Source organism: Aedes albopictus, chromosome 1 (assembly GCF_035046485.1).
Source record: "Aedes albopictus strain Foshan chromosome 1, AalbF5, whole genome shotgun sequence".
NCBI classification, from domain to species: Eukaryota; Metazoa; Arthropoda; class Insecta; order Diptera; family Culicidae; genus Aedes; species Aedes albopictus.
This window is the reverse complement of record NC_085136.1, coordinates 269325373-269351583: the sequence shown is the minus strand read 5'-3', so window position 1 is coordinate 269351583 and position 26211 is coordinate 269325373. Positions and strand designations below refer to the sequence as shown.

Genomic DNA, 26211 nt, shown 5'->3' with positions numbered 1-26211 from the left:
GGTTCCGGGTGTCCTGCCGGAAATGGTCAAATATAAAAGGGAACCAAACCCATGCAAGCGACACATCAAATCGCGGATTTTAAGGCATCTTGATTTAACAAAAAAAAAAGTTTCCGGTCATATTGGGGACAACCGGTAGTGTTCCGCAACCGATTACGGTTGCCCCATCGGAAGTGGTCAAATGTAAAGGAGAACCAAACCCATAAAATCGACACATTTAATGACTTTTTAGGTAAGCTGATGAACGGCTAACAAAAAAAAAGTCATAGACCATACTTTGGAAAACCAATAGTGTGCCGAAACCGGTTCCAGGTGCCCCGACGGAAGTGGTCAAATGTAGAACGGAACCAAACGCATACACGCTGCACATAAAATAAAGGCTTCTTCGATGACGCAAAGAACGGCCAGCAAGAAAATAGTCCCAAGCCACATTTACCGGTAGTGTTCCGGAACCAGTTTCGGGTGCCTCACCGGAACTGGAGAAATGCACAAATTAACGAAACCCATGCATGCATTACACCAGTTTGCGACTTTTTAGAAAAAACTGATTGACAATTTGCATGAAACTAATCTAAGGCCATATCAGGGACAATCGGTAAGTGGTAAAATGTGAAATTGAACCAAACCCATGCGTGTGGTACCATAAAACCACGCTAATTCGACAATGGTTGCTGTAAAATTACCTGGGTAAACTTTTAATTCGATGAACTAACTCAATTTTAGTTTTGTTCAGATTGTATAATTTGTTTTTGAACACAAATTTTACAGATATTGTGGTGGTACGAATTGATAGTTTGTTCATTTTACGATTGTTGGCTTCCGAAGTTCACTGCGGTTGATCACCAAACGGATCAGGTGTCGCAAAGCACCAAATTTCAACTTCCGGAAGTAGCAGCTGCACGAGGAGCCGCTGCGGGTGTGAGTAACATCACAATATCGGATCATTCGTATTTACAGTGTATTACACTGTGACATTTGATAATTTTTTATTCGACAAATGTCGAATGAGCGGGGTACGAATTAAAAAGTGTCGTATTAAAGAGTGATGAATACGCGGGGTATGACAGTACAGTCAACTTTCGTTCATTGCACTAAGCTCTAAGCCCAGTTAGTGAAAGACTTTCATTAGGTGGGCTGAGTTTTCAGCTGTCAAATAATCTCTAACAATAGAGATACAGGGCTACCAACCTTGACAAATCATGCTCCACGTCAAAAAGTGACGTCTGACTTCGTTCTAACTGGGCTATTTTTTATTTTTTTATTCCTTGTTGGGTATATAAGTCACTGCGACCTGTTTTTAGATCTATTGTGACAGCGCACCTAAACGTAGTCCAACGAACGAAATTTGACTGTACATCAGATAGCAGCTTTTTCGACAACTTCTTCTTCACTACTTACGTTCGTGTTTTCAACGGTCAATAAAATATAACCTAAAATGTGCAGAAAACATTTTTGTCGAAGACCGCAAAGTGATCTGTGATTGTGTAAAAAGTTATATCTTAGCTTGTCAGTATCGTCTTGATATTGGTCAGCCTCCAATGTTAGTGAAGGTGTCCAAGCAGTCAACCGAGACTTCTGATATTATTCAGCTGTGCTTATACGTTGAACATAACGTCCGACTATGTACCATCAATAAGTTTTAAGTCAATTCAATGATGGCTTTGATAAAATGCTTGCTTTTCTTAAAAAATATCAGGACTCACGAACACTTTGACATACATTGACGAAAAGATCGTGAGAACATATACGACGAGAAAGGCACTATCACCACTAGGTGGATTAATTTGGGTTTTTTATCTTTATTATCGAGAATTTCAGCCTATGGCAATCCCTGAATGAATTTCTTGAAATATGACCAGGTATTCCGGCAGAATCCCTAGCGGATAAACCCAAAGGGGAATTTCTTGAGGAATCACTAGAGGAATCCTTGGAAAACCCTTAGGACTGTTCCTGAAGAAAAATCTAAATAAATTGATGAAGCAATTCCCGAAGAAACTCCCACATATATTCCTGGGAAATTCCATGAAGAGTCGGTAGAACAATCCCTTAAGAAATCTTATAAAAAGAATCCTGAAGAAAAACTCAAAGAATCGCTGGAAAAACTTCCGAAGAAATCTCAAGAACAATTCCCAGAAGAATCTCCATAAAATCCCTGTACATATTCTGGAAGAAATCTCTAGAGAAATTGTGGATTAAGGAATCTTCAGAAGAATTACTGGAGAAATTCCCGAAAGAGTTCCTGGACGAAAAATCCTGATTATTTGGACAAATTTATTTGACAAGAAGAATTTCTGTAGGAATCCCAGGAGAAGTCCCAGCATTAATCCCTGAGAAATTCGCCGTAGCTGTAATTTTGAAGTGATTTCAGCAGACGCCAACCTGGTACGCTCTGAGTATGCTGTGAAGTGGGAAGAAAGGGAAACGGTTTTTGAGTCTGTTTCTGATTCTAGATTCAATTCCGTAGCTCTAATATAAAACTTTCTGGTTCAACATTGATGAATTGTATATTGATAATTATTATACTCATTCAACCACTTTCTAGGTCTCTTTGAAATCATTGGCTAAAAAGATATTAGAAATGCTGCAGTTCTCCTTTCCTATTTTGATTCCGACTCGTCGGGACAAATCTAAAACAGTCGTTTTGATTCGCTAAAACTGCATCGCCGATAAAAAAAACGAAATTATAAACCTTCCAATGCAAGGTTAAAATTTCATCTTCTTTACTTCTTCTCATATTCACCATTCATCTTCCTCTCAATTTTATATTCACACTATCATACACGAGTGACTCGTTTTCTTAGAATCTCTTTCTCGTTTCCCTTAGGTTTGCTCAGTTATTGGTTCAAATTTTCCGTTTTTAATTTCCCTGCAGCGTGCCCTTCGTGTAGTAGCAATTAGTACGACACCACTAATCGGACTCGAAAAACAACTAATCGCCTGTCGGGCTTATTTCCGTTTTCTGTTTTTCCCCAACCCTTCCACGCTCACCAACCTTGGACCCCACACACCCCCAGACGAGGACGACGCCGAAAAGGACGGTGGCGTGTCGGTGTCCAGCGCCAGCCCCCTGCCGGCGCCGGAAATCACCGAACAGATCATCAAATCGCCGCCGGAACCGACGCGAGTCAAATCGCCCGAGCAGATCATTATGCGCTCGCCCGATCCGGTCAACTGGACCGTGCCGCTCGATACGGGTAAAACCTTCACGGTAACGCAGAACGTACGCGAAGGTGAGTTGTACGCAGGTAAGCATCACGAAACGCATTCATTTCTCATGATTTGAGGGACGGGGGTGTGAAATTATCGGTTTTTCTAAGATTGCGGGGGGTCCGAAGCGATTGGCATGAAGAGTGAGTAGCAATTAGGACCAATGTAGATGCATGCGTATAAGTGATGAAATGGATGATGGCATGGTTTGTAAGGTGGAAAGGTTTGGAAAAGGGTAGGATAATGGTAGTAATGAGAGTTGATCTTTGTTTTGATTCGAAGGTGATCCTATGATCCGACCCCATAGCGAAATCAAGGCTTCAACTCCAGTGGATCATCCACCACCAGCACCACAGTCAGCACCGCCAGAGCTTTCAGAACAAATCAAGTTACCTAGTAAGTAGATTCTGGGGTATAGTTACGAATTTGATGATCTCTAACTGAATTTTCCCATTCATAGATACAAAACTAGAACCGGATTCGATCAAGGAATCGGAGGATGAGGACGAGGACATGCCCAAGTCCAGGTCCTCTGTAGCTTCGTCGGTGAACCAACCGATTTCAGTGGCCGTTCCGGTTGAAACTGCGGCCGCTCCGGCAACTACAGTACCTCAACCGGCAGTCGCGGCAGCTCCGTCGGCGCCAGCACAAACTAACCCAGAACCGGCACGGTTCGACAAACCCGTCCCGGGGTCAACGCTTCGCTGTCTGGAGGATCCGGACTTCGAATCGGACATCAACTCACCGGTGGGCAGTCGGAACGTTGCTTCCGAAGTGCTGGACAAGGCCCGGGACCGGTTCGATCGCTTCTGGGGCAACCCGGACGGAGCGAAACCAGAAGAGTCCTAAGCTGTCAGTTCTAGATATTCTAACACACACACAGTTGTAAGTGAGCTTGTTTTAGTACATCTATCGTAGAATTACGCGTCAGATCGACAAGGGGTTCAGCCCCGCTATAATCGAAAGAGGCTGATCATCCCGACCCGATCTCTGTCCCCGCTATACTCCTACCCCAAACAAATATGGGTTTCATCTTTGCGCGCTTGTATCCACGCGGGGATCCTCGATGATGATTTGATATCTCTAGTCTCTTGTAACTGAAAACCGGTAGCCAGAATGATGTTATCACTTGTGTAAACCACATCTCGACAGGGTAGTTATAGGATGTTATTACTCTTTCCCCCAATATATACACTACACTAGAACAGAATGAAAACTCACACTCTCATCGTAAAAACACATGTACTCGGCAACGATCAAAATTCGCAAATACACTTTCTCCCGTTTCCGGAACTTTGCGGTCAGAACTTCACGGATTTTTATTGAGGGTCTTATACCGTACCCTCCTGTTTCCTATCTTGTTATCTAATGTTTAGGAAGACCAATTTCCGATAGAATTTCGCTGCCTTGGTCACTTGGCTGGCAGATATCTAGCAAGGAAGGCACAACTCATTTTTATTTGTAGGATTCCATAAAATTAGGCCTCTTAATGACACCACCTTCAATGCATATGGTATGATTTGAAGGCATCTCACTTTCCTCATTAACACAATCACGTCTTTCTACGTAATGATAGTCGTTTTGCAAAAACACTATGAACGGCCAGGAAAGTATGCCCAAAAGAACCAATTCAATTTTTTCGATTTCGTCTATGAAATTTTATTTATTTATTTATTTTTATTTATTTGTAAGTTAATTCATCTGACAATAAGGACTGTTCATTTTATAAAGAGGACAACTTTGCAAGGCTATAAAAAGAAAACGCGTAGTTCAAATTTGAGCAGCCTTGGTTAGTTGTTCAGTGCATTATATTAGCAGATAATAACCACAAATAAATTGGTTTAAAATTATTGAACTTCATAGAAATGTGGCAAAGTGTTTCGAGAGATCCATTTTTCAATTCCCAAAAACTAAAGATAAACACAAAATTTCTGTAAAACATCGGTTTATCGTTTTTAATTGCAAAAAAGTGTTTGCTATGCTGCAGCAGTTTGAGTGATACATATTCTGGCAAAATATAAACCTAATCGGAATAATGGTTGTTGAGATATTAAAGTTACAAATTGGACTCGATCTTCAGAATAAAATTTATTTGTTAAACAAAAATGTATAAAAATAATAAATTTTGAATGTTTTCAATGGATCTAGTCGAAAGTACTAATAATGCAATTTCAAATGCAGAAAACCGCTTCTTGATAGCATTGTTGGCTTGGTTACTGTGCTTCATGGCAGTTACCGGAGATAAAACCGCTTCGTTCTATGAAGGTTCTTCTAAATAACGATGTACTCTATTGCAAATACAACGTAACAATGATGTCGAAAATAAAAATTAACATGTAGTTATTTTCAAATAAGGTATATAATCACATAGGGTCAGACCTTGCTGAAAATAAATAATAATAAGCTTCTCTAGAATCAAAAACTTGCATTTATGGAGCAAAAAGTATGCAATTTTTCATTATGGCCATCATTAAGTATTAAATTTATGAAGAAGAATGTACTTTAAAGCATATTTTTCTTCGGTATCATGCGATTCTCTTCTATACTGGACAAATTTTGAACTGATTCCGTAGTGTTATTGCATCACTGGACCCTAATAAGTATTTTTTTTATCAATTTCATTGATAACAAGGCAACTCACTATATCAAGCTGTATAATGCTTGGTGTATTATTACTGACCAACTATTACACTCTACCTTTAGAAGAATAGTATTGGATCCCAACATATTGAAAAGTTTATGAAAATTTTAAAGTTATGTATGTGGAAAGTTGTGTAGAATTTTGAGAAATGGGGTTTTATTGGGTTTCAACGAAAACCGCTTCAGTTCCATAACTAAGGACAATTTGTATAATGTTATATTTTTCCTACACTGTAGAATAGCTATGGAAATTTATGCAAAAAACTGATAATGATTTTATTGAAAAATAAAAAAGATATCACACAAATAAGGTGTCCTCTTTATAAAATGAACAGTTCTTAGTTATTAGTCTTAATGAATCTTATATACTATTTCTAAAACTATTTACACTCATTCCGAAGTCAAAATTAGGATACCTCCTCTCCTCTTCTTGGCGTAACGTCCTCACTGGGACAAAGCCTGCTTCTCAGCTTAGTGTTCTATGAGCACTTCCACAGTTTTTAACTGAGAGCTTCCTCTGCCAATGACCATTTTGCATGTGTATATCGTGTGGCAGGCACGAAGATACTCTATGCCCAAGGAAGTCAAGGAAATTTCCTTTACGAAAAGATCCTGGACCGACCGGGAATCGAACCCGTCACCCTCAGCATGGTCATGCTGAATACCCGTGCGTTTACCGCCTCGGCTATATGGGCCCCCATTATAGGAAAAATTAGGATACGCTTCATTAAAAATACTCATCATTGAGCGAATGGGCTCATTAACATCATAGTTATAAAAAGGACGAGGAAGGCGAAAGAGGTCGTTTGAGCGAAGCGTATAAGCGGGCACATTTATATCCAACGACGCCAGCAGAAAGGGAGCATCTATTTTACCGGCCAGGATTTTAAAGACAAACACTGCCTTAGCAGCTTTCATACGATGTTCCAATGCCTCGATGTTTATAAGCCGGCATCTCGCTTCATACGGTGGCAGATTGTAGGGATCATTCCAGGGAAGACTGCGTAGAGCAAATCTTACAAACTTCCGTTGAACAGCTTCCAAGCGGTCGATAATTGTGGCATGATACGGGTCCCACACAACCTAAGAGGTTTCCAGTATGGGTCGAACTAGTGAAACGTACAAAGCCTTCAGTGTATACGGGTCACGGAACTCTTTTGTGATCTTGGACACAAATCCTAGCTGGCGACGAGCTTTTCCAAGTATTTCCTCATAGTGCATTTTGAACGTAATTTCGCTATCTAGTGTAACTCCGAGGTCACGTACAGATTCCACGCGCAGGAGTGGTTCGTCATCAATGGCATATTCATGCAAAATTGGTCTTTTTTTTTTCGTTGAAAACTTATGACGGAGCACTTAGGCACACTAAGCGTCATGTTGTTCGCCCGGCACCAGACGACAAGCCGGTCAATCAGGCTTTGTAAACGCATGCAGTCGCACATATCCTCAATCATCATGAATATTTTCATATCGTCAGCGTATAAAATGCAGAACCCTTCGCCGATTTCAAGGACAACGTCATTGAAAAAAAGCGATAACAGAAGAGGACCCAAGTTGCTTCCTTGAGAGACACCAGAGCTGTTCGTGAACCAATCAGAGACAGACGAGCCAATTTTCACCGCAAGTTTTCTATTGCATAGGTACGATCTTAGCCAATCAACGAGCTGAGCAGTAACCCTTAGCTTTTCCAGTTTAGCCAGAAGGATCGAATGGCTGACGCGGTCGAAGGCAGCTTTCAAATCGGTGTACACAGCATCCAGCTGCTTACCACGCGCAATAGTGCGTACACATAGCGACGAAAATTCAACCAAGTTAGTCGTTACGCTCCGCCCAGGATAAAACCCATGTTGCTTTGGACTGATGTAACTTTTTGCGCACGACAACAGGTAGGTAGAAACTACAATTTCAAACAACTTCGAGCACGCGCACAAAGACGTTATCCCTCTATAATTTCTGATGTCATTTTTCGAGTTCTTTTTATGAACTGGAAACATGAATGAGGCCTTCCATAGAGTAGGAAAGCGACATTGTTGCATTGACAAATTGTACAAGTGGATTAAGGGCGGACGGGACGGTCGGGTAAATATCCGCCATTGCTCTGTTGCTACTAAGATGGTAATCTCAGATTCTACTTCATATTTTGCAACAAAAACCTATCATTGTGTATGCTCACTTGCACTGCACATGCTGATTGTTTTTCATCATCTTCAGTGCAATAGAACTCGAGATTACCATCTTCAAAATCGCGAGGCAAATTGTTAGAAAGAGAGGCAAGATAGGAAAAATAACACGGCGTCCCGTTTCACCTTAAGGGAACTATCAGACACTGGAAGCATTTTTTAAGGACACAGGCAGGGATTCCGTCAGGTCCAGCTTTGTATGACATTTTTAGCTTGGACAGCGCTTTCGTTAAGACTTCAGCAGTAGCTTACGGTACAGAATCGCCATTTTTTATCCCTAAACGATCAGCGTTGCAGCCTAATTCGTTTCGTCGAAAAAACATGGTTTACCATTTTTTGCTATTACTCATTACTTTTCACTGAATCGCACGCCGCTTACAAATCAATGAATTTTGAACGCGTTGTACTCCTAGAATTTCTTGACTTGTCACGGAGTAAACATATGATCCGCCGTCGTTGATCGGCAGGTAGGACTTCTTCTTATATCTACAACAGAGTACGGTGAAGTACTTGATACAACTGCTCACTTCCGTGTTGAAAAAGTTAGACTTCTCAGCAGCCTTACTGTTTGTTAGCTCCTTGATAGCCTTTATTACCTCATCTAGCATCGGAAAGTCTACAGCAGATCACTGATACTGAATCTGTTCGTCGACACGCTAACGTTCTCTTCATTCAGGAGATTTTGTAAATGCTCTCTGCACCTGGCAGCTACCTGTCAGCAAGTTGCCTTCACGGTAAACGGCGCTGTTTTTCTCCGCACGCCATTGACAGTGCCGTAAAATTTCCGCATATTATTTTGTTCCAATCTGTTCTGCACCATTGTTGACATTCTCCTCAAACTGCCTTTTGTTGCTCGGCTGCTCTCGCTTACATGTGCCACTTTCTTTTCTGTCGGGTATCTGCCACAAACATCCGACATCCGGTAACGCTCTTCTAATCCGTCATCTATCTGATGATAGATCCCCAGGTTGTCGAGGTCGTCAAATGTTTTTTTTTTTTTTTTTTTCCTTCTAAACCATAGGGGGATAAATCTGCTCATCAGACACCCTAACAGGAAGGTTAGGGTAGTGTGGGGATGAGGCCGTCTTCTACAATGCCGGTAGAAGCCAGGACTACTCTCTCCTCGACCCACTAAAACACATTCCTATGGTCGCCAAACCCTACGTCTCTCCGGAACCACCAAGAAGGTATTGCTTCAGAGAGGGGCTAGTGCATATCGCACCCTCAAGGTTAGCTGCCGTAGCCTAGCAGCAACGAACATCGATGACTCGCTCTGGAGAGTCCATCACGATAGCATGCTGGCGCTTAGCCAGTTTCCCGAGTGGTCCTCGCCACTCCCTTTGTCCTCGGAAGGCGGGCAGGGTCAACCCCGCCCGCGCCCTACTGCTGAGCGGACATCAAGAACTGATGCCCACGTGCAACCCGATCTGACCTACCCGCAAAGGAAGGGTATCACTACCCTTCAGGCCCTATCAGATGCACCCGTAGGTTGCAGACAGCAGGATCTCACCTACCCCGACCCTTGCCGGGGACCCCTTTCCAACCGCGGGCTCAGATCCAACCCAGTAGACCGACGCCACGACAGCACCGCTACCGGGACTTCCTTCCTCTTCCTCTCCTCTCCGCTGTAAGGGTCGATCTCGACCGCAGGGCACCGGTATGACCTACGAAGCCGACTTCGAACCCCTGGACCACCTCTTGTACTGCATCTGGACTAGCCATTCTCCGAGTCCACGCGCCACCTCCTCTGTAGCTCCCAGACGATATGGGTGATAGCCGTTGAAACGGCATTCCAGCTAATCTCATCCCTACACATTCTCTGGACCAAGTTGTCCGGAGTTGTGTCCTCCCCGCATGTGGCAAGCATGCGGTCACGCATTGTGCGAAAACGCGGGCACACGAACAACACGTGTTCCGCCGTTTCCTCTAAACCATTGCACACTGGGCATTCGGGAGAATCCGCATGCCCGAAACGGTGTAGATACTGTCGGAAGCAACCATGACCTGTAAGGACCTGTGTCAGGTGGAATGAAACTTCCCCATGGCGCCTATTAATCCAACTATCTACCCTCGGTATCAACCTATGGGTCCACCTTCCTTTGGTGGAACTGTCCTACGCGCGCTGCCATTTGACCATAGAGGCCATCCTGACAGTCTTGCGTATGCCTCTTGTGCCGCGCATTTCGAAGCACTCCATGTCCTCACTGATAAGAATGCTGATAGGCACCATACCAGTAATGACACAGAGAGCGTCGTGTGACACGGTACGGTACGCGCTTGCAACCCTCAGACACATAAGCCTGTAAGTACTTTCCAGCTTCCGTCGGTAGCATTCAGTACTTAGCGCGGTACCCCACGCCGGGCCGCCATACCTAAGTATGGACGTAGCAACACTAGCCAGAAGCTTGCGCTTACTGGCGTACACCGCTGAGCTATTGGACATCATCCGGGACAGTGCCGCAATAGCTGTGGAGGCTCTTTTACAGGCATAATCGACGTGGCTACCGAAGGTAAGCTTATCGTCGATCATCACGCCCAAGTGCTTGACAGAGCGCTTCGACAGGATAGTGCACTCTCCTACACTGATCTCCGTCTGCTGCGCCGACTGCGGTTGTTAACAACCGTCACCTCTGTCTTGTGGTGAGCCAGCTCCAGTTTTCTGGACCGCATCCACGCCTCCACAACCTTGATCGAGTGGTCGGTAGTCAACTTCACCTCCTCGATTGTTTCATCGTAGACTTCGAGCGTAATATCGTCGGCAAATCCGACAATCACCACTCCCACTGGGTACTCTAACCTCAACACCTCGTCGTACATGACATTCCATAACACCGGACCCAGGATGGAACCTTGCGGGACTCCTGAGGTTATGTGAAAGCACTTCCGACCCACCTCCGTGTCGTAAACCAGTACGCGATTCTGGAAGTAGCTTCCGAGAATCTTGTACAAGTACTCCGCTATCCCCAGACGCAAGAGCGCATCGGCAATAGCAGCCCAACTGGCGCTATTAAATGCATTCCTTACATCCACAGTCACTACCCCGCAGAAGCGAATTCCCCTCCTCTTAGGCTCGAGTGCTTTCTCGGCGGTTTTTGTAACCGACAAGATAGCGTCTACGGTGGACCTCCCCTTCCGGAAGCCATACTGGTTGCTCGAGAGACCATTCACGCCCTCAGTGAACTTCAACATTCTATTGAGGATGATCTTTTCGAGCACCTTCCCCGCCGTGTCAATCAAGCATATTGGTCTATATGCCGACGGGTCTCCGGGTGGTTTCCCCGCCTTTGGCAAAAGTACCAGGCTCTGCCTCTTCCAAGCTTCTGGGAAAACTCCCTCGTCCAGGCATTTCTGCATAGCAGACCTGAACATCTCGGGAGCTTCTGCAATAGCTACTTTTAAGGCCAGGTTCGGAACTCCGTCCGGACCTGGGGCCTTACCTACGCTAAGGGACTTAGCTATCCCCGCAAGTTCCACATCGGTGACCCTTTCCTCATCGCCAGCCCCAGTCCCCGGCTGTCCTACGAAAGGAGGCCAAGGACTAGGATCATGACGCGGAAAAAGTCCTCCAATGATCCCCTCCAACATCTCTGGAGATTGCTCTGTAGGAGCCATCACACCTCTCGTCTTGGCCATAACAATCCTGTAGGCATCACCCCACGGGTTCGTATTGGCACTCTGACAGAGACCCTCAAAGCAGGCCTTTTTGCTTGCTCTTATCTCGGTCTTGAGCGCGGCTTTTGCAGCGGCGAACACCACCCGCCGTTCGTTTCGCTCTTCCTCTGATCGTGCTCGCTGCATCCGCCGCCTAGCCCGTAGGCAGGCGCGGCGCAGGTCCGCAATCGCGTCGGTCCACCAGTAAGCCGGTGGCCTCCCATTTCTAGGGTGGACTCGCCTAGGCATGGTCGCATCACACGCACGTGAGAGCACCGCTACCAGCTCGTCGCCGACTAAACCGAGTAAGTTTCGCTCACGGCGGAGCGCTTCCCTAAATACCTCTTCGTCGAAGTATGATGTCTTCCACCTACGAGGGCTTGGCCTTGGCCTAGCCGCCTCTTCTTCTATCCGCTGTCTGCTGTTGTTGTAGTCGATACTGTAGCGAACCGCCAGGTGGTCGCTGTGAGTGTAGCCATCATCTACTCTCCAGTTCGGACTACTTGTTAGGCCAGGACTACAAAAGGTCACGTCAATAATTGACTCCGCTCCATTTCGACTATAGGTACTCTTGGTACCGACGTTAGCCAAGTCGACATCTAAGATGGCCAGTGTTTCTAGCAGGATCTGACCCCGCTGGTTCGTGAAACGGCTTCCCCATTCCACGGCCCAGGCATTAAAGTCACCCGCTATTACCACCGGCCTTCGCCCTGTTAGCACGGTCGTTAAGCGGTCCAGCATTTGCGTGAACCGCTCGATCGGCCACCGCGGAGGCGCATAACAGCTACAGAAGAAGACCCCGTTTACTTTGGCGACCACGAAGCCCTCGTAGGTAGTAGACACCAACTCCTGCACGGGGTATTTACCCGTCGTCCATATCGCCGCCATTTTCCTGGTCCCATTCGAGGCCCAGTTGCCGTTGCCGGCGGGTACTCGGTATGGGTCCGAAATGATGGCGATATCCGTCTCCCACTCAGAAACCGCCTGACAAAGCAGTTGCTGAGCCGCATCACAGTGGTTCAGGTTCAGCTGCGTTACCTGCACTGTGATTTGTTGTTCACTGCGGCTTTCTTAAAGGCCGGGCACCCTGGACCACCCATCGGATGTCTGTTTTTCGAGGTTTTCCCGGTACAGATCATGTGGATGGGCGGACTCGTGCAGCTTTGGGCCTTACGACCTTCAGCGCCGCATCGCCTACACAGTTTGCGCCTGTCGGGGCCTTTGCAGTCCCACGACTTGTGTCCTGGTTCCAGACACCTGAAGCAAACCTCAGGTGGCTCGTGGAATGTCAGGTGACATACACACCAGCCCACCTTAATACTCCCTACTTTAACGGACTTTTTAACATCCGCCACAGGTAGCTGAACCAAAGCTATCTGTGTCCCTGCTGGCCCTCTCCGTAGCTTAACGGCTGCGGCGGCCACCTGCACATCGCACTGTTGCCGCAGTGCCGTGACGAGCTCTTCCACTTCGGTGATCTCGTCAATGTCTTTGACCTTCAGAGTCGCCTCATGTGTCAGAGCCCTCACCTGCACACCTTCACCAAGGACCTCTTCTGCCAGCCTTTTGTAGGCGGCGCCCTTGTGCTCCTTCTGGCGCTTCAGCTCCAGGATCATCTCGCCCGTACGAGTACGTCTAATACTGCGTACGTCGGCTCCAAGACCCTCAAGCTTGGCGTCGCTTCGCATCGTCTTCAAGACGTCCGAGTACTTGGACTGTTCCGTCTTGATGACGATAGCGTCGCCTTTCTCACGCCTGGCACCTGCCTTCCTACGCCTTGGCTTGGCGTCCTGCACTTCTACCTGCGGATTCACCTTCTTCTTCTTCTTCCGCTCTACCTTTGTCCAAGGAGGGTCTTCTCCTTGGATCGCCCTGCTCTGTGGCTGCTGAGGGCCCACCATTGGTCGCAACCCCTTGTTCCCATCATTCCGGGACGGGCCAGCCTTTTCAGGCCCACCCTTCCCAGCTTTCCGGGAACCCTGGCTGGGGTCCGACTTTCCAGCGTTACCACCGGCTTTCGGGGTTATTATACGCCTGGCCTTGCGGGCGCCGCCAGACAGCTCCTCACCTGACGGCTGCCTCGCCCGCTTCTGCGAATGCTTGTCACGTTTGTCACGAGCATTCGCTTCCACACTTCTCGGACTACCTGCGAAGGAGAAGGCCTCTGTTTGTGTAAACTTCGACACATTCTCCTTTGCGGGTTCCGCCGCTGTAGCAGCCAGCAACGCGACCGCGTGCTCCTGCTTGGCCTCATCGACAGACACTCTAAGTCTAAGCAAGGCCGTTTTCAGGTCCTTGCTTATATTCGACTTAGTTGTCGCAAAGTCGATGATTTTGCCAAGCTGGTGCTCAGCAACCTCTAATGCGGGCCGTCCTTTTCCAACTTCTTGGCTGATGGCCCTCAGCAGCCACGCTCCGTCCATGACCTCCACCGGCTGGCTTGCCGTGGAGTGGGCAGGAGCTCCCACGCTTGAGCTACGTAAGCTACCAGCACCTGACTCCTCGCTTCTCCTTGTCGGAGACCTCATCAACCCGCTTCTTGCGAAGGGGTTGATCGCACCACTACTTCCACCTAAGTTATTTGTTTTTGAATTTTTGCTCATACTTATTCCCACGAGTTGCACGAGAAATAATGTCCACCACGCCAGAGCTCTGCATTAACGCGGTAAGGGACAGCATACTGTGGGGGGTGCCCAGGTACCCCACAGGCTCCGTTAAAGATCGAGCATCTTTTTCACCCCCTCGATCACTCATTCCTCGGCACGGGTCGCTTGACACCTTGAATTGGGGTTATCGTCAAATGTCTGGCGGGTTCCATGTGGCATACCTTGTACGAAGAAGCGCTGGATGGATATTGAGATGAAGTCCTTGAGTTGGCCACTGTTTATTGCCGTGTTTGATTCTTACAGTCAACGGTATTCATCTTCCTCCGTCCACCCAGACATGGTCTATTTAGTTGCAAGTTTTGCCACAGGAATGCATCCAGGTGTGCTTACGGATACGTGCAGATCATGTGCTGCCGATGGACATACCCTAGTTGTATCAGGTTTCATTAGGTCGGCTCCAGAGGCATATTCTCCTCCATTTGGGATTTTTTTCCCTAGTTGTAACGGAAGCCCGCAATGTCAGGCTGATGGCATTGGTAGCAGAGTGAAGGCTCTCCTTGTAAATGGTTGGACGGAAAAGGTCCTCTCTACCGACCTCATCGTTCGTAGATTGTTGGCGTTGAGACTTTTACTGAGGGAAGTTGTAGCAATTGAAGACAGAGTTTTACTCCGCTTATTGCATTGAACGTCACGTAGTATACCAGAACAACATTCCGCCACACATTTCAGTAAGCCTTCAGTATCTTGGCATTATATTGAACATCAACGATAAAAGCATCTGACACATTCCACGCACTTCTACACCGCGGCTTCATTAAAAGACATTTCCGGGCTCTTGTTGTCGATTTTGATTTTTTTGCACCAATATGAAGATAATTACTACCCGAAACTTTGAAAATTGCTTCTAGAAAGTAGCAAATTTTCTTGTCGATCGGTCAAAATTCATCATTTTTTGCGATGGTGTCCCGTTACGCAGCGTTTTTTTGTTCTCTTTCGAAATACAAAGGTGCAATTCCCAATTAGACAGCATAAAATGAAACTTCTATTTAAATCTGGTTGTTTGATGTGCTGGTTAGCATGTATTTAACAACATAACACTTTTTGCAAGCAAAAGATTGGTTCTCGCGCAAAACGAAACGCGTGGAATGTGTCATCTAATAGAATGAATGATATAACAACACTGACAGCACGTTATATCACTGATTGTTGCTAGGAGAAGGATGCTTAACATGTTAAGTTTTAATCAAGATTTGGTTCAATTTCAGGATGAATAAAGCATAACGACACTCACTCTGACCCCCCCTGCAAGGCAGTATCAACTACAACCAGCAGTAGCAATCGTTTCTTCATCCTGAACCACACGATGAAACACGAAGCTCTGACTGCTTGGTTTTTTGTTGCACGTCTCACATTCGTCATATTTACATGACATGCTTTGCGTGTGTTTGTTGCGCCATGCAATACCACAAATCGACTTTCATCCATGTCCAACTGGATGACAGTCATTTAGCAGTGAGTGACATGATTTCTGCGACTGGCAACCTGCTTTGGGTTGCTCAAGAGAATTGCAAGAATACAGCGTGGTGGGAGTTCTCATCATATCAAAGCGTTCGTTGCGAATGTGTTTTGTTTGCAACATATAGACTGTCGGGAGAACTATAGCGTCAGGTGTTTCATTCAAAACTACTCATTTATGTAGTACTTTCAATCATGACTTACTCACAACTCAACTAATAAGTACTATGTGCTAAGCATAATACTTGCATTAATATCCGTAATATCTGTGATACGAGATGAAGCGTCCTATTCCATAGCATTGAGTAGCTCACGTAGACATTTAATAGCTTGTCGTTCTGAGACTGGGTTGAAGCTTTTCATCAGGAAATTATTCTGTGTAACTTGAAGCTTCTGCAGGTGAGTCCAGGCACAGGCCCTATGAATTGGAGAGCCGTATCCTAGCATCAGCAGCACGATTTGTTTGTAGACGACGATCAGCTTGTTTGTGATGGAGAGCTTCGATCGTCGGATAATTGAGGAATACGAATGTTTTAGCATGATGCTGCTTTTGGTATCGCGGTCGTCAAGTTGAACGGAGTCGGAAGAAGAGTTTGAAGTCCATTAGCAGTCCAAGGTAGCGTGCAAAATACACTGCAAATCTTGTTTGCTGTTATTCAGCAAATTTTGCTGATTTTTTTGTGCTGATTGCATTCAGCAATACGAATTTAGTGAGTATCAGCAGCTATTTTTCAACTTGCTGAACCATCCAGCAATTTTGACAGTTGATCAGCAACGTTATGCTGAAATTCAGCAAAAAAAAATGCTGAAATTCAGCAGAAAATTTGCTGAAATTCAGCAATCAACTTTGTTGGAAGCATTAAAAAAAATGGTGTGTAGACTCAGTCATCTACGTTGTCTGAAGCCAAACTGAATATCGAGAAGAGTATGCTGTTCACTTCCGCGTGTTGGAGTACAGTCCGGATTCGCTGGTTGGATCACGACTGCGCCCCGATTAGCGAATCGTGTTCGTTCGTTGAGGCAACTGACAACTGATCAAAATGCTCTAGACACACGCAAGTGACGAGAAATACGTCACGAAACACTCACATACTGGCGCAAACGTTTTGAATACAGGAGCTGTGATGCGACGGCGGTCAGTCATCAAACTCGTTTTGACATTGATTTTGACATTGACAGTGCTTTTAGTTGGGTTTTGCCCCAACCAGTGAACATTCAACCATCGATACAGCTCATCTAACGAGCTCTCAACGAACGAATCGTCACTGTAGTCTGAAGGAGGTCTGGAGTAGACAATTCTCTCAAACCGTTTGCTGATTGGGCTGTTTCTAGCAGGACCGATTGGGTCCTTACCCGGCTTGATAATGGACACCACTTCATGTGGTTGGGAAGCATTCAATTTCCAAGCAATCAACGGTTGAAGACACTGACCAAGAGAGAAAATGCTTTTGGGCCAAGGTTTATCTGGACGGGTTAGAACAAAATTGAGTATCATAGACAAACCTGTTTTTGTAGAGTTGTCCCTTGGAAACTTCGGACCGGTCCGGGTTCCCCGATTGCACTCGTCAAATCACCAGTTCGCTGCAAAACCTGATTCCCCGTCGGTTTGTTTACGTTCTTGCTGTTTGTTATCCTTAACGTCGCTGTTCGCGGCCCTGCTGGACTGGAATGTCATCCGTTCAAATGCATAACCACATATTGCTTTTATACGTCTCGAATGGGAATGGTTTCGCTTTTCATAGAGATTCTTGCTAGCTGGATTTCAGGTTCTTCGTAACTGCTTTCTGATGTAATATCTTTAGTGAGATTATGTTCTTATTTTCATCATCTGGTTTTGTAAACTTACATGTTACTAATGTTATTGAGATGAACCGCCATTCCACCACTACGATGGTGTCGGTCAGATGCTGAAGTCCAAAGTCGATGTCTTCAGTTGTCCCCGGCATTTGGTTCTGGCTGTGCAAGTCCGCCCTGCGCCTCCGGGTGAGAACTCTGCGTCTGCGCCCGTCGCGATCGATGTCGCCGCCAAGAAAGAGGCTGATTCGTGCCAGCAGCGCGCTCGCTGCTCAATACGATCAGCCGATCGAAGTTATTGCTTATCTTGCTTATCCAGAGAAATCTTCCAATTTGGCGGAGTGAAGAAGACAAAGAAGACCTGTTCCGCAAACGTCAAACTGCTGCACACTTCAAAAAGTATGCACACAAACTTGAAACAAAAATAAATAGTTGAGAATCTAAATTATGTTTAATGGCGTACAGCTGCATACTAAAGTACTAAAACTACACCTAATATAGTTTAGAAATAAGTTAGATGTTGTGGCAGCAATTGCGATTACATAAACCATAAATGAAACAATTTTCATTATTTTTGGATTTTATGGCAACCAAGTGAGTGAGAGCTTTTTACCGTGAACCGAGCACTTTTGACGTTTGCGAAACGACTGCGGCGGTCGAAACCACCGCAACCCCGTTGGATTTTTTTCTATTTTACCGCAGTAAGTTTTCATTCAGCTCTCAACGCCATGATAGGGCTGTGCCATATGCACGCTAAAATGAAGGTACTCATACAGTACCATACACTTCACTCTCACACTGGCCACCACGAATGGCTGTGATTGAGTCCAGTTTTCTGTGGCGCTATTCCACCTTTGGCGCCCGTTGGCTTCATCGTTCATCTCAAAGATAACTGGCGGATAGTCGGATGAAAAATCGGAGATGAAAACAGGCTTGGAGCAACTAATCTACAATGTCGGCAATGGCAAGGATCAGATCACAGTTTCAACCCCAACCCGACTTTGGTTTCGCTTGTACTAAAATTTGTTTGACGTTGTTTGTTTACACATTTTCCGCCAATCCAGTTCCAACCCAGGTTAAAAAAGAGAAACGGCATTACCCTTACCCTCCGGATCAGCTTCTGGAGCTCGTTCTTCAGACGGCCGGATGTACCGTCCAATCGCTTGCCCAGACAATACGCAGCGATAATTTCGATGGGTTCTTGAATTGTATTCAGTACGAAGCTGATCGCTTCGATAATGATTAGTCTGTAGTTTAAGTGGGTCAAAAACTCGACCTTATTAATGCCGAGCCCATCGGCTCCCATTATAGTTAGTTATTAGAACATACTATACTTCATATGCTGAGCCCTTTGGCTTCTGTTAGTCACCATGCTGAACCCTTCGCCTACACTCGGCCGGCGGGATTATACGCGCTGCGGAGCGAAGGCGTTCTATCTTTTCGTGCACTACTCGGACAGCACCCCGGCGGTGAATCTACCTTATACAGACGAAGATTTTCCAGACAATGGAAAATCTTCCAGGATCTTTTCTTCCCGGACAGGTGTCCCGGTCTAGTCCCCGGCGGTGGTGGATCTACACCGGTAATCCTTCCCGGCCAGTCAGGTGCTGAGGTCGGTTCGGTGATTCCGGTTGGTGGTAGACTTCCGTTTCACTGATGCCCCTACGACCCATAACCGATAGTACGTTACGGACTACTCGGTCAAATCTGCCGCGGTGGATCAAGTCTACCCCGATCGCGTACTTGCGTAATCTGATCATCGCACCACTTCACCTGCAGGACGAACAGCATCTCTGTTACTGCTCTGTCTACAACGCACAGTGGCTGATTTCGTCATTTTAGCGCGCTTAATTACTAACTTTTTTACTGTGAAGTTTAGCGTCATGGTGTCTTCGGGAAAGTTTTTCACTATAATAAGGAGCTTCTTTTGAGCTTCTGTGAAAAATGATCAATCCCCCTAAAAGTGAAATAGAAAATTTATTTTTTGAATTTTTCAAGATACGAGGTTGGTGTCTTCACAAAAGTTGTAGAAAATGTAGTTTGGAGCAACTTTGCCGAAGACACCAAGTTTGTAACTTCGTTACTTTTCAAGATACGTTACGTTTTCTTTCATCGACCCCTTGAAAAAGGTTTTTGCGCAATAACTTTCTAAAAATTGATTCTACAATTTTCTCATGTTCTACAAAGTTATAGATAATGGTAAAACACACATTTTTGCCGAACATGACATCCCGCTAATTCCAAAATTAAAATAGTTATAACGGTTTTTATAGTTGTTTGGGCCATACAAACATATATAACTTAGCTATAGGCAAATATATGCAAATTTCCTTTTACGCATTGCAAAGTACATGTAATTGCCTCTCTTAGAAAGCCAAAATCGTCAAACTGTAAGAAACTGTAAGATGGTTTTTGTATAGAAACTTACATCCATTTATGTTACTCTTATATGGGATTTATATATATTTTCAACATATTTATTTGACAGTTCATGTCAGCTTGCATTTTTATTGTTATTGTAAGTATGTGTTAATATAAAGAAAGGTTTGTTGTGTATTCTGCATCATTCATGAAGTACGCTACATAAAAACTCACCAACTACTTCTATTTTCTTACAAACTCACAATGCTCCACGTAGTCCACGAAAAAAAAAACGCATAAATTGAAACTTCTTTCGTCGGATCACGATTTAACAGCAGCTTCTTTGAAGTGTAATAAGATTTATAATTTACTATAACCAATGTAGACATAGATATGTACTAGTGAGAGCGTTGACAGAATATGTCACGCGCATGTTTGGAATTTTTTAAGAAATGGCACTTCATTCGCTCTTTTCGTGGACTACGTGGAGCACTTGAGTTAGTAAGACAAAATAATTAGATGGTAAGTATTTATGTAACGTACTTCACGAATGATCCAAAATGCACCACAAACCTTTCTTTATATTAACACACACTTACAATAACAATAAAAATGCAAGCTGACATGAAATGTCAAATAAATATGTGAAAATATATATAAATCCCATATAAGAGTAACATAAATGGATGTAAGTTTCTATACAAAAACCATCTTACAGTTTCTTACAGTTTGATGATTTTGGCTTTCTAAGAGAGGCAATTACATGTGCTTTCACATGCGTAAAAGGAAATTTGCATATATTTGCCTATAGCTAAGTTATATATGTTTGAAATGTGGCCCAAAAAACTATAAAAACCGTTATAACTATTTTAATTTTGGAATTAGCGGGATGTCATGTTCGGCAAAGTTGTGTGTTTTACCATTATCTATAACTTTGTAGAACATGAGAAAATTGTAGAATCAATTTTTAGAAAGTTATTGCGCAAAAACTTTTTTCAAGGGGTCGATGAAAGAAAACGTAACGTATCTTGAAAAGTAACGGAGTTACAAACTTGGTGTCTTCGGCAAAGTTGCTCTAAACAACATTTTCTACAACTTTTGTGAAGACACCAACCTCGTATCTTGAAAAATTCAAAAAATAATTTTTCTATCTCACTTTTAGGGGGATTGATCATTTTTTACAGAAGCTCAAAAAAAGCTCCTTATTATAGTGAAAAACTTTCCCGAAGACACCATGACGCTAAACTTCATAGTAAACAAGTTATTAATTAAGCGCGCTAAAATGACGAAATCAGCCACTGTGCAACGTTCCATGTGTCTTCTTGGCGACACACGCATATCCCTACGCATCTACGGCTTTCAAAGACGACGTGCTCTGGTGTTCCCTCCACGTTCACGCACTCCGGGCAAAGAGAGGAAGATGCGTGACCAAACCTTAACAGGTACTTCCGGTAAAAGCCGTGTACGAACAGAAACTGCTTCAAATAGAAGTTCACCTCTCCATGCTTCCTGTTCACCCACGCTGACACGTTTGGGAACCGTCGGTGAATCCACCTAGCCAACGAGTCCGTTCTAGCAGCTATTCTAGCAATTCTAGCGTCCCTCCGCCGGTATCACTAGACGTTCTTTCTCCGCAGCGATAACGCATACAGCCTCCAACGAGATTGTCCTGTAGGCGCTCGGGAGCCACGTGGCCGATACACTCTGTTCAGCTTTCCACAGTTTCCCTTCGTTTTTAACACCGCAGCCCAGGCCGGTACTCCATACCTGAGTATCGAGGTTGCAACACTTGCCAGGAAGCGCCCATTACTACTTCTTGGACCTCGCTACTGTAATTCTCTGCTCTCGAGTCGTAATGCCCATCTTTTGGACTGCTTTGTGATTTCTGACAACGAGCACTTCTGTCTTGTGATGGACTATCTGCAGCTTCCATAGTTGATTGACTACGACACAAGCATTTCGACTTCTTCGAGTGTTTCACTGCTGCTAAGATGAGGTCGTCCGCGAAGCCCACGATAATGGCGCCAACCGGAAGCGTCAGTGTTAGCAAACCGTTGACCCAGATAGTCAGGGACTTGCGTGTCATTCAGAGCTACGGCGCGGCGATAGCTTCCAAACGGGCGCTGTTAAACGCGTTGTTGACCACTGCGCAGCAGCGACCTCCTCTCCACTTTTGCAAGAATGCCGATTTTCCCTTGCGAAAGCCGAACTGAATCGTGAACAGCCCTCTCTCACTTTCGGCACACTCGGATCACCTTCCACTTGAGAAGTCTTCCTAGCATATCCAACCGAAAGATCGGCCTATACGCGGCTGGATCTCACAATTGCTTCCCAGGTTTTAGCAATAGCACCAGATTGTGGACATTCCATATACTCGGAAAGTCGACTTCCTCCAGGCATTTCTGCAACACTGACCTGGACGCCATGGTCGCTGCATTTAACGCCACGTTAGGGATTTCATCCGGATCGGGAGCCTCGTTTATCTTCGTCACGCCAACGAGCTCGTCATTGGAGACCAGTCGAGTTGCGGTCAACTCCGCATCGCCCACGCTGGCTGTACAGCGCTGTATGTGGATGATCACGTCATTGCATAATGCCTCGGAAATAGCCCCTCTACAATACCTTTCAGTTCAAATGGTGTAATTGAGTAAAAGGCGTATCCATTTCAATGTGGTAGGTATTTCCCCAGGGGTTTGCGTCGGCTTCCTGGCATGGCTCCTTGTTACAGATCGCCTTGCTTCGTTTGACGGCAGCTGTAGCTTTTAATGGAACCTTGTAATCTTCATTTGTCGGTGCCAGTCAGTTCGTGCACTCTGAACTCGTTTTCTACCTCTGAGGGATGAAGTACGGTGGGTTGTGAGTGTCGCATTCCACCAGTCCGCCGTTTCTTTGTGTTTTTCATCTTCGGCTTAGCTGCATCTCATGTCATTACTAACGCTTCCGTCAACCCGTTTGCGACATTGAGGGCATTGCTTGTTTTGTACCCACAGGCATGTGATACTGAGCATCCCGGTCAGTGTGCGGAACAACTCAGATTTAAGTTATCTCCCGCGCAGTCCTTTGTCACGTTTGTCGGAACACCGACTTCTGACATCCAACCGTTGATGAAAGCACGTTTTACCTAAGCTGTATTTTTAGGTAATGGTAAGACCTCAGACCATCGGGTTAATTTGTCGAAGAAGGTCAGACAGTACATATTACTTTCGGACAGTGGAAACGGGCTGATGAGATCCACATGGGTGTGAGCAAATCGGACGTTTGGGGTTGATATACTGGCTATTGGTGTCTTATTGTATTGACAAGACAAGGTGTGGCGTCAACTCCATGAAACGCCGTGTAGTTCTCAGACGATATTTGTGTAAGATGAACGGGCTGATGTTAGAGTGTGTTAGTGTTGACGAAACTATAGATGATTCCAGTAGCTTGGCTAGACGGTTGTGTTGGTTCATGGGTTCTCCAAAAATGTCTGTTGCTCTGGGTCGATGTTCTGTAACTCAGCCAATCGATTGTAGTCGACCGCTTGGCATTGATACGACTCGGTATGTTAGCGACTTTATTCTTTTCGTCCGATGCATGCCAAATTTCGGTAGAGTAGTACTACGCTCCTTTATATCTGAGTCTACGCTGTGGTGTTGGAGTTCTATGCTAGCTTACCTTCTAATGGCTTCTCAGGGTTGGCACTAGACCTGCTTCAGGGTTCTCTTTTTAGGGTTAGTTCGGCTAGTATCGGTGCGGTCGATCGGTGACGCTGGGACTCATAGGGTACATGAACATGAGGGGAAGCTTGGTGAACATACCTGAGCCCTTTGGGTAATCGGAGACGACGGCTATAATGGTCTTTACAGGGACCATGGCTGGATCTGTTGACTGGTGACGGCCTGGCTGAGCCAGGTGGCGATTGGTTGGACGGTTTGATCTGACGTGGTGTAGAGTTGGCCTAGAACGCGGCCCGTGGCCTGGTTGGGCTACAGTTGACAGCTTGGACTTGGAAAATGCTATAGTTGGACACGTGCTGCTTTGTCGATCTGAATGGGTTACTGGCTGACTGTGTCCGAAATGGATTTGGGACCGTGGCCTGGATCGGTTAAGGTTGAAGCTTTCCTGGAAGGCTTGAGTGGACACGGTATTCGGAATGGTTCTTGAGTTGACACGTGGTGGAACAGTGGGCCCTAGGACTTCCCGCAGCCATGAGAAGTCTCGGTCGGTTTCCCGCTAGGCTCTCGGTCCTGAGTAGGTTTGAAATTGGGCATGTGGGTTTTCGCGGCTTGACTGATCTCCGGTGGACGTTTCGTTTGGGCTATGGTTAAGCACGTTGGCTTCCCGTCGCCTGAAACGAATGGTGTTTCGCTGGCCGGATAGGTCAAGCAGGGTTTGTGCTTGGGCACGAAGGCTTCCAGCGGCTTGGAAGAATCCTGTTTGGCGTTCTGCGGAACCTACGGTGGGGCACATGGCCTTTCTACTGCATGGACGTGTTCCGGATGGTGTCTCGCTAGCCGGATGTGGGGTCTTGGATTGGACACGGTGACTTACAGCGGTCTGGAAGGGCCCCGTTTGACGTTCGACGAAACCTACGGTTTCGTACGTTGTCATTGCCTGGATGGGTCCCGGTCGGCTTTCCGTAAAGCACCTCGTCCTTAGTAGGTCTTCGGTTGGGCACGTTAGTTTATCCGACCAGCACTGATAGGGGATTTCACATCGACGAATGTGGGTCTGAATTGGGGTACCATTATGTACGAAAAGATTTCCGAATATTGTTGACTTGAGGCGTTCAGCGCTGGTGTCGATGATTTGAGGTTTTTTTTTTATCTGTATTAACGAGATTTTTAGCCCTAGGCTAGTTCATCTCGGGACCCACGCTTTACTTCCCTTCTGAAGGAAGAACTCACATTTTGTGAGTTTGTCGGGAGTGGGATTCGATCCCAGGTCCTCGGCGTGATAGTCAAGTGTTCTAACCATCACACCAGGTCCGCTCCCTGATTTGAGGTTGTGGATGTGGATTCCCCAGAGGTCCGCCGTTTGTTACAGGATGCCGCTGGTGTTTATATTCACTGTTGATTCGAAAAGTGTAACTGCGAGTTCGCGGGTTCAACGACGATGGTAGCTGAAGGTAGAACTAATTCTCTCTCAGATGAGTGTACATCTCGAGATTCCAGTCGAATAAAATACACTTGCACGTAATCTTCTTGCACTTTCAAGCTTGGACACCATGTCGTGGAACAAACACATCCAGCAACGACTTGATTTGCTTCTCATCTCAGACTCATCACCAAATCTATACCACTGCAATACGTAAACAATTAAACTCCGCCAAAACTGCGAGAAAAACTGTGTGCACCTATATTTTCCATTCGAAAGGTAAACAAACAGTAAAATTCTAACACACCTATGTAAACAACTTTGGAACGAAACGACACACCACTTGCCACGGTCACAGGAAGCTGCATCGTTGTCGTCACTCCATTCATCGCTGTTGGCTGTGCAATTGCTCCTAATGCCCGCATTCATGAAGCATTTTCAAACGAATGTGTACTCGTCGAAGAGCACACACAGTACAGTTACGCTTCGATAAGTGAAAGACTTTCAATTTCAAATCAATTTCTATAAAAGTATTAAGGGAAAAATGTCAATACTGCAGCACAAAAAGTATGAAACAATATGATATGCGGAATGCTTACAAGTTTATCAATGGCGTGTGGGAAAAAAAAACAAACAGTTATGTTATAAACATGGTGTACCGAGTTGACACGAATGAACCATAGAAATGAATCATTTCAGATTTATTAAAAAATCTCGGTAATCAATGATAAACAATCAGTAAAAAGCCGATGGAAGCACTTTGCTCAACGTCAGCTCGGAAACGCATACACAGATAAAAATAATGATATTTATACGTCATGTAAAATTAATTTTGGTCATGTAAACTTATTGTTATGATGGTTTACATGATATATCATGTAAATTTGTGTTATATGTCATGTAAACACTCAGACTCGTGCTGAATTACATGACATATAATGGAAGTTTACATGATATTTTATGAATTTTACATGATATGTCATGTAAACTTCTGTAATATCCCACGTTCCAATTATGTGCATTATGTGTCACAGAATTTTACACTTTTTTTTCGATCTGTGTAGGTACATCGATCTTTTTGAACCAGTTAATTGGGTGTTCATGTGGCATGTCCGATGAAACTATAATGAATTGCTGCCTTCTGGCAGTTCTTTGACATCTGTTATATGCTGCAGTCATTG

General features: G+C 45.2%; 1 protein-coding gene across 7 annotated transcripts in view; it reads left to right on the top strand.

Moving 5' to 3' along the window:
* Positions 1–7172, top strand: part of LOC109429334 (serine/arginine repetitive matrix protein 1) — a 497632-nt gene extending 490460 nt beyond the window's left edge. For 6 of the 7 annotated variants that reach the window (XM_062846750.1, XM_062846749.1, XM_062846752.1 and 3 more), the window contains 3 exons: positions 3015–3245; positions 3490–3603; positions 3668–7172. In XM_062846750.1, the coding sequence (XP_062702734.1) occupies positions 3015–3245; positions 3490–3603; positions 3668–4056 (734 nt within the window). In that variant the 3' untranslated portion in view covers positions 4057–7172. The remainder of the gene's footprint in view (positions 1–3014; positions 3246–3489; positions 3604–3667) is intronic. The other variant, XM_062846751.1, reaches the window with a different exon arrangement.
* Positions 7173–26211: the final 19039 nt, after the last annotated feature.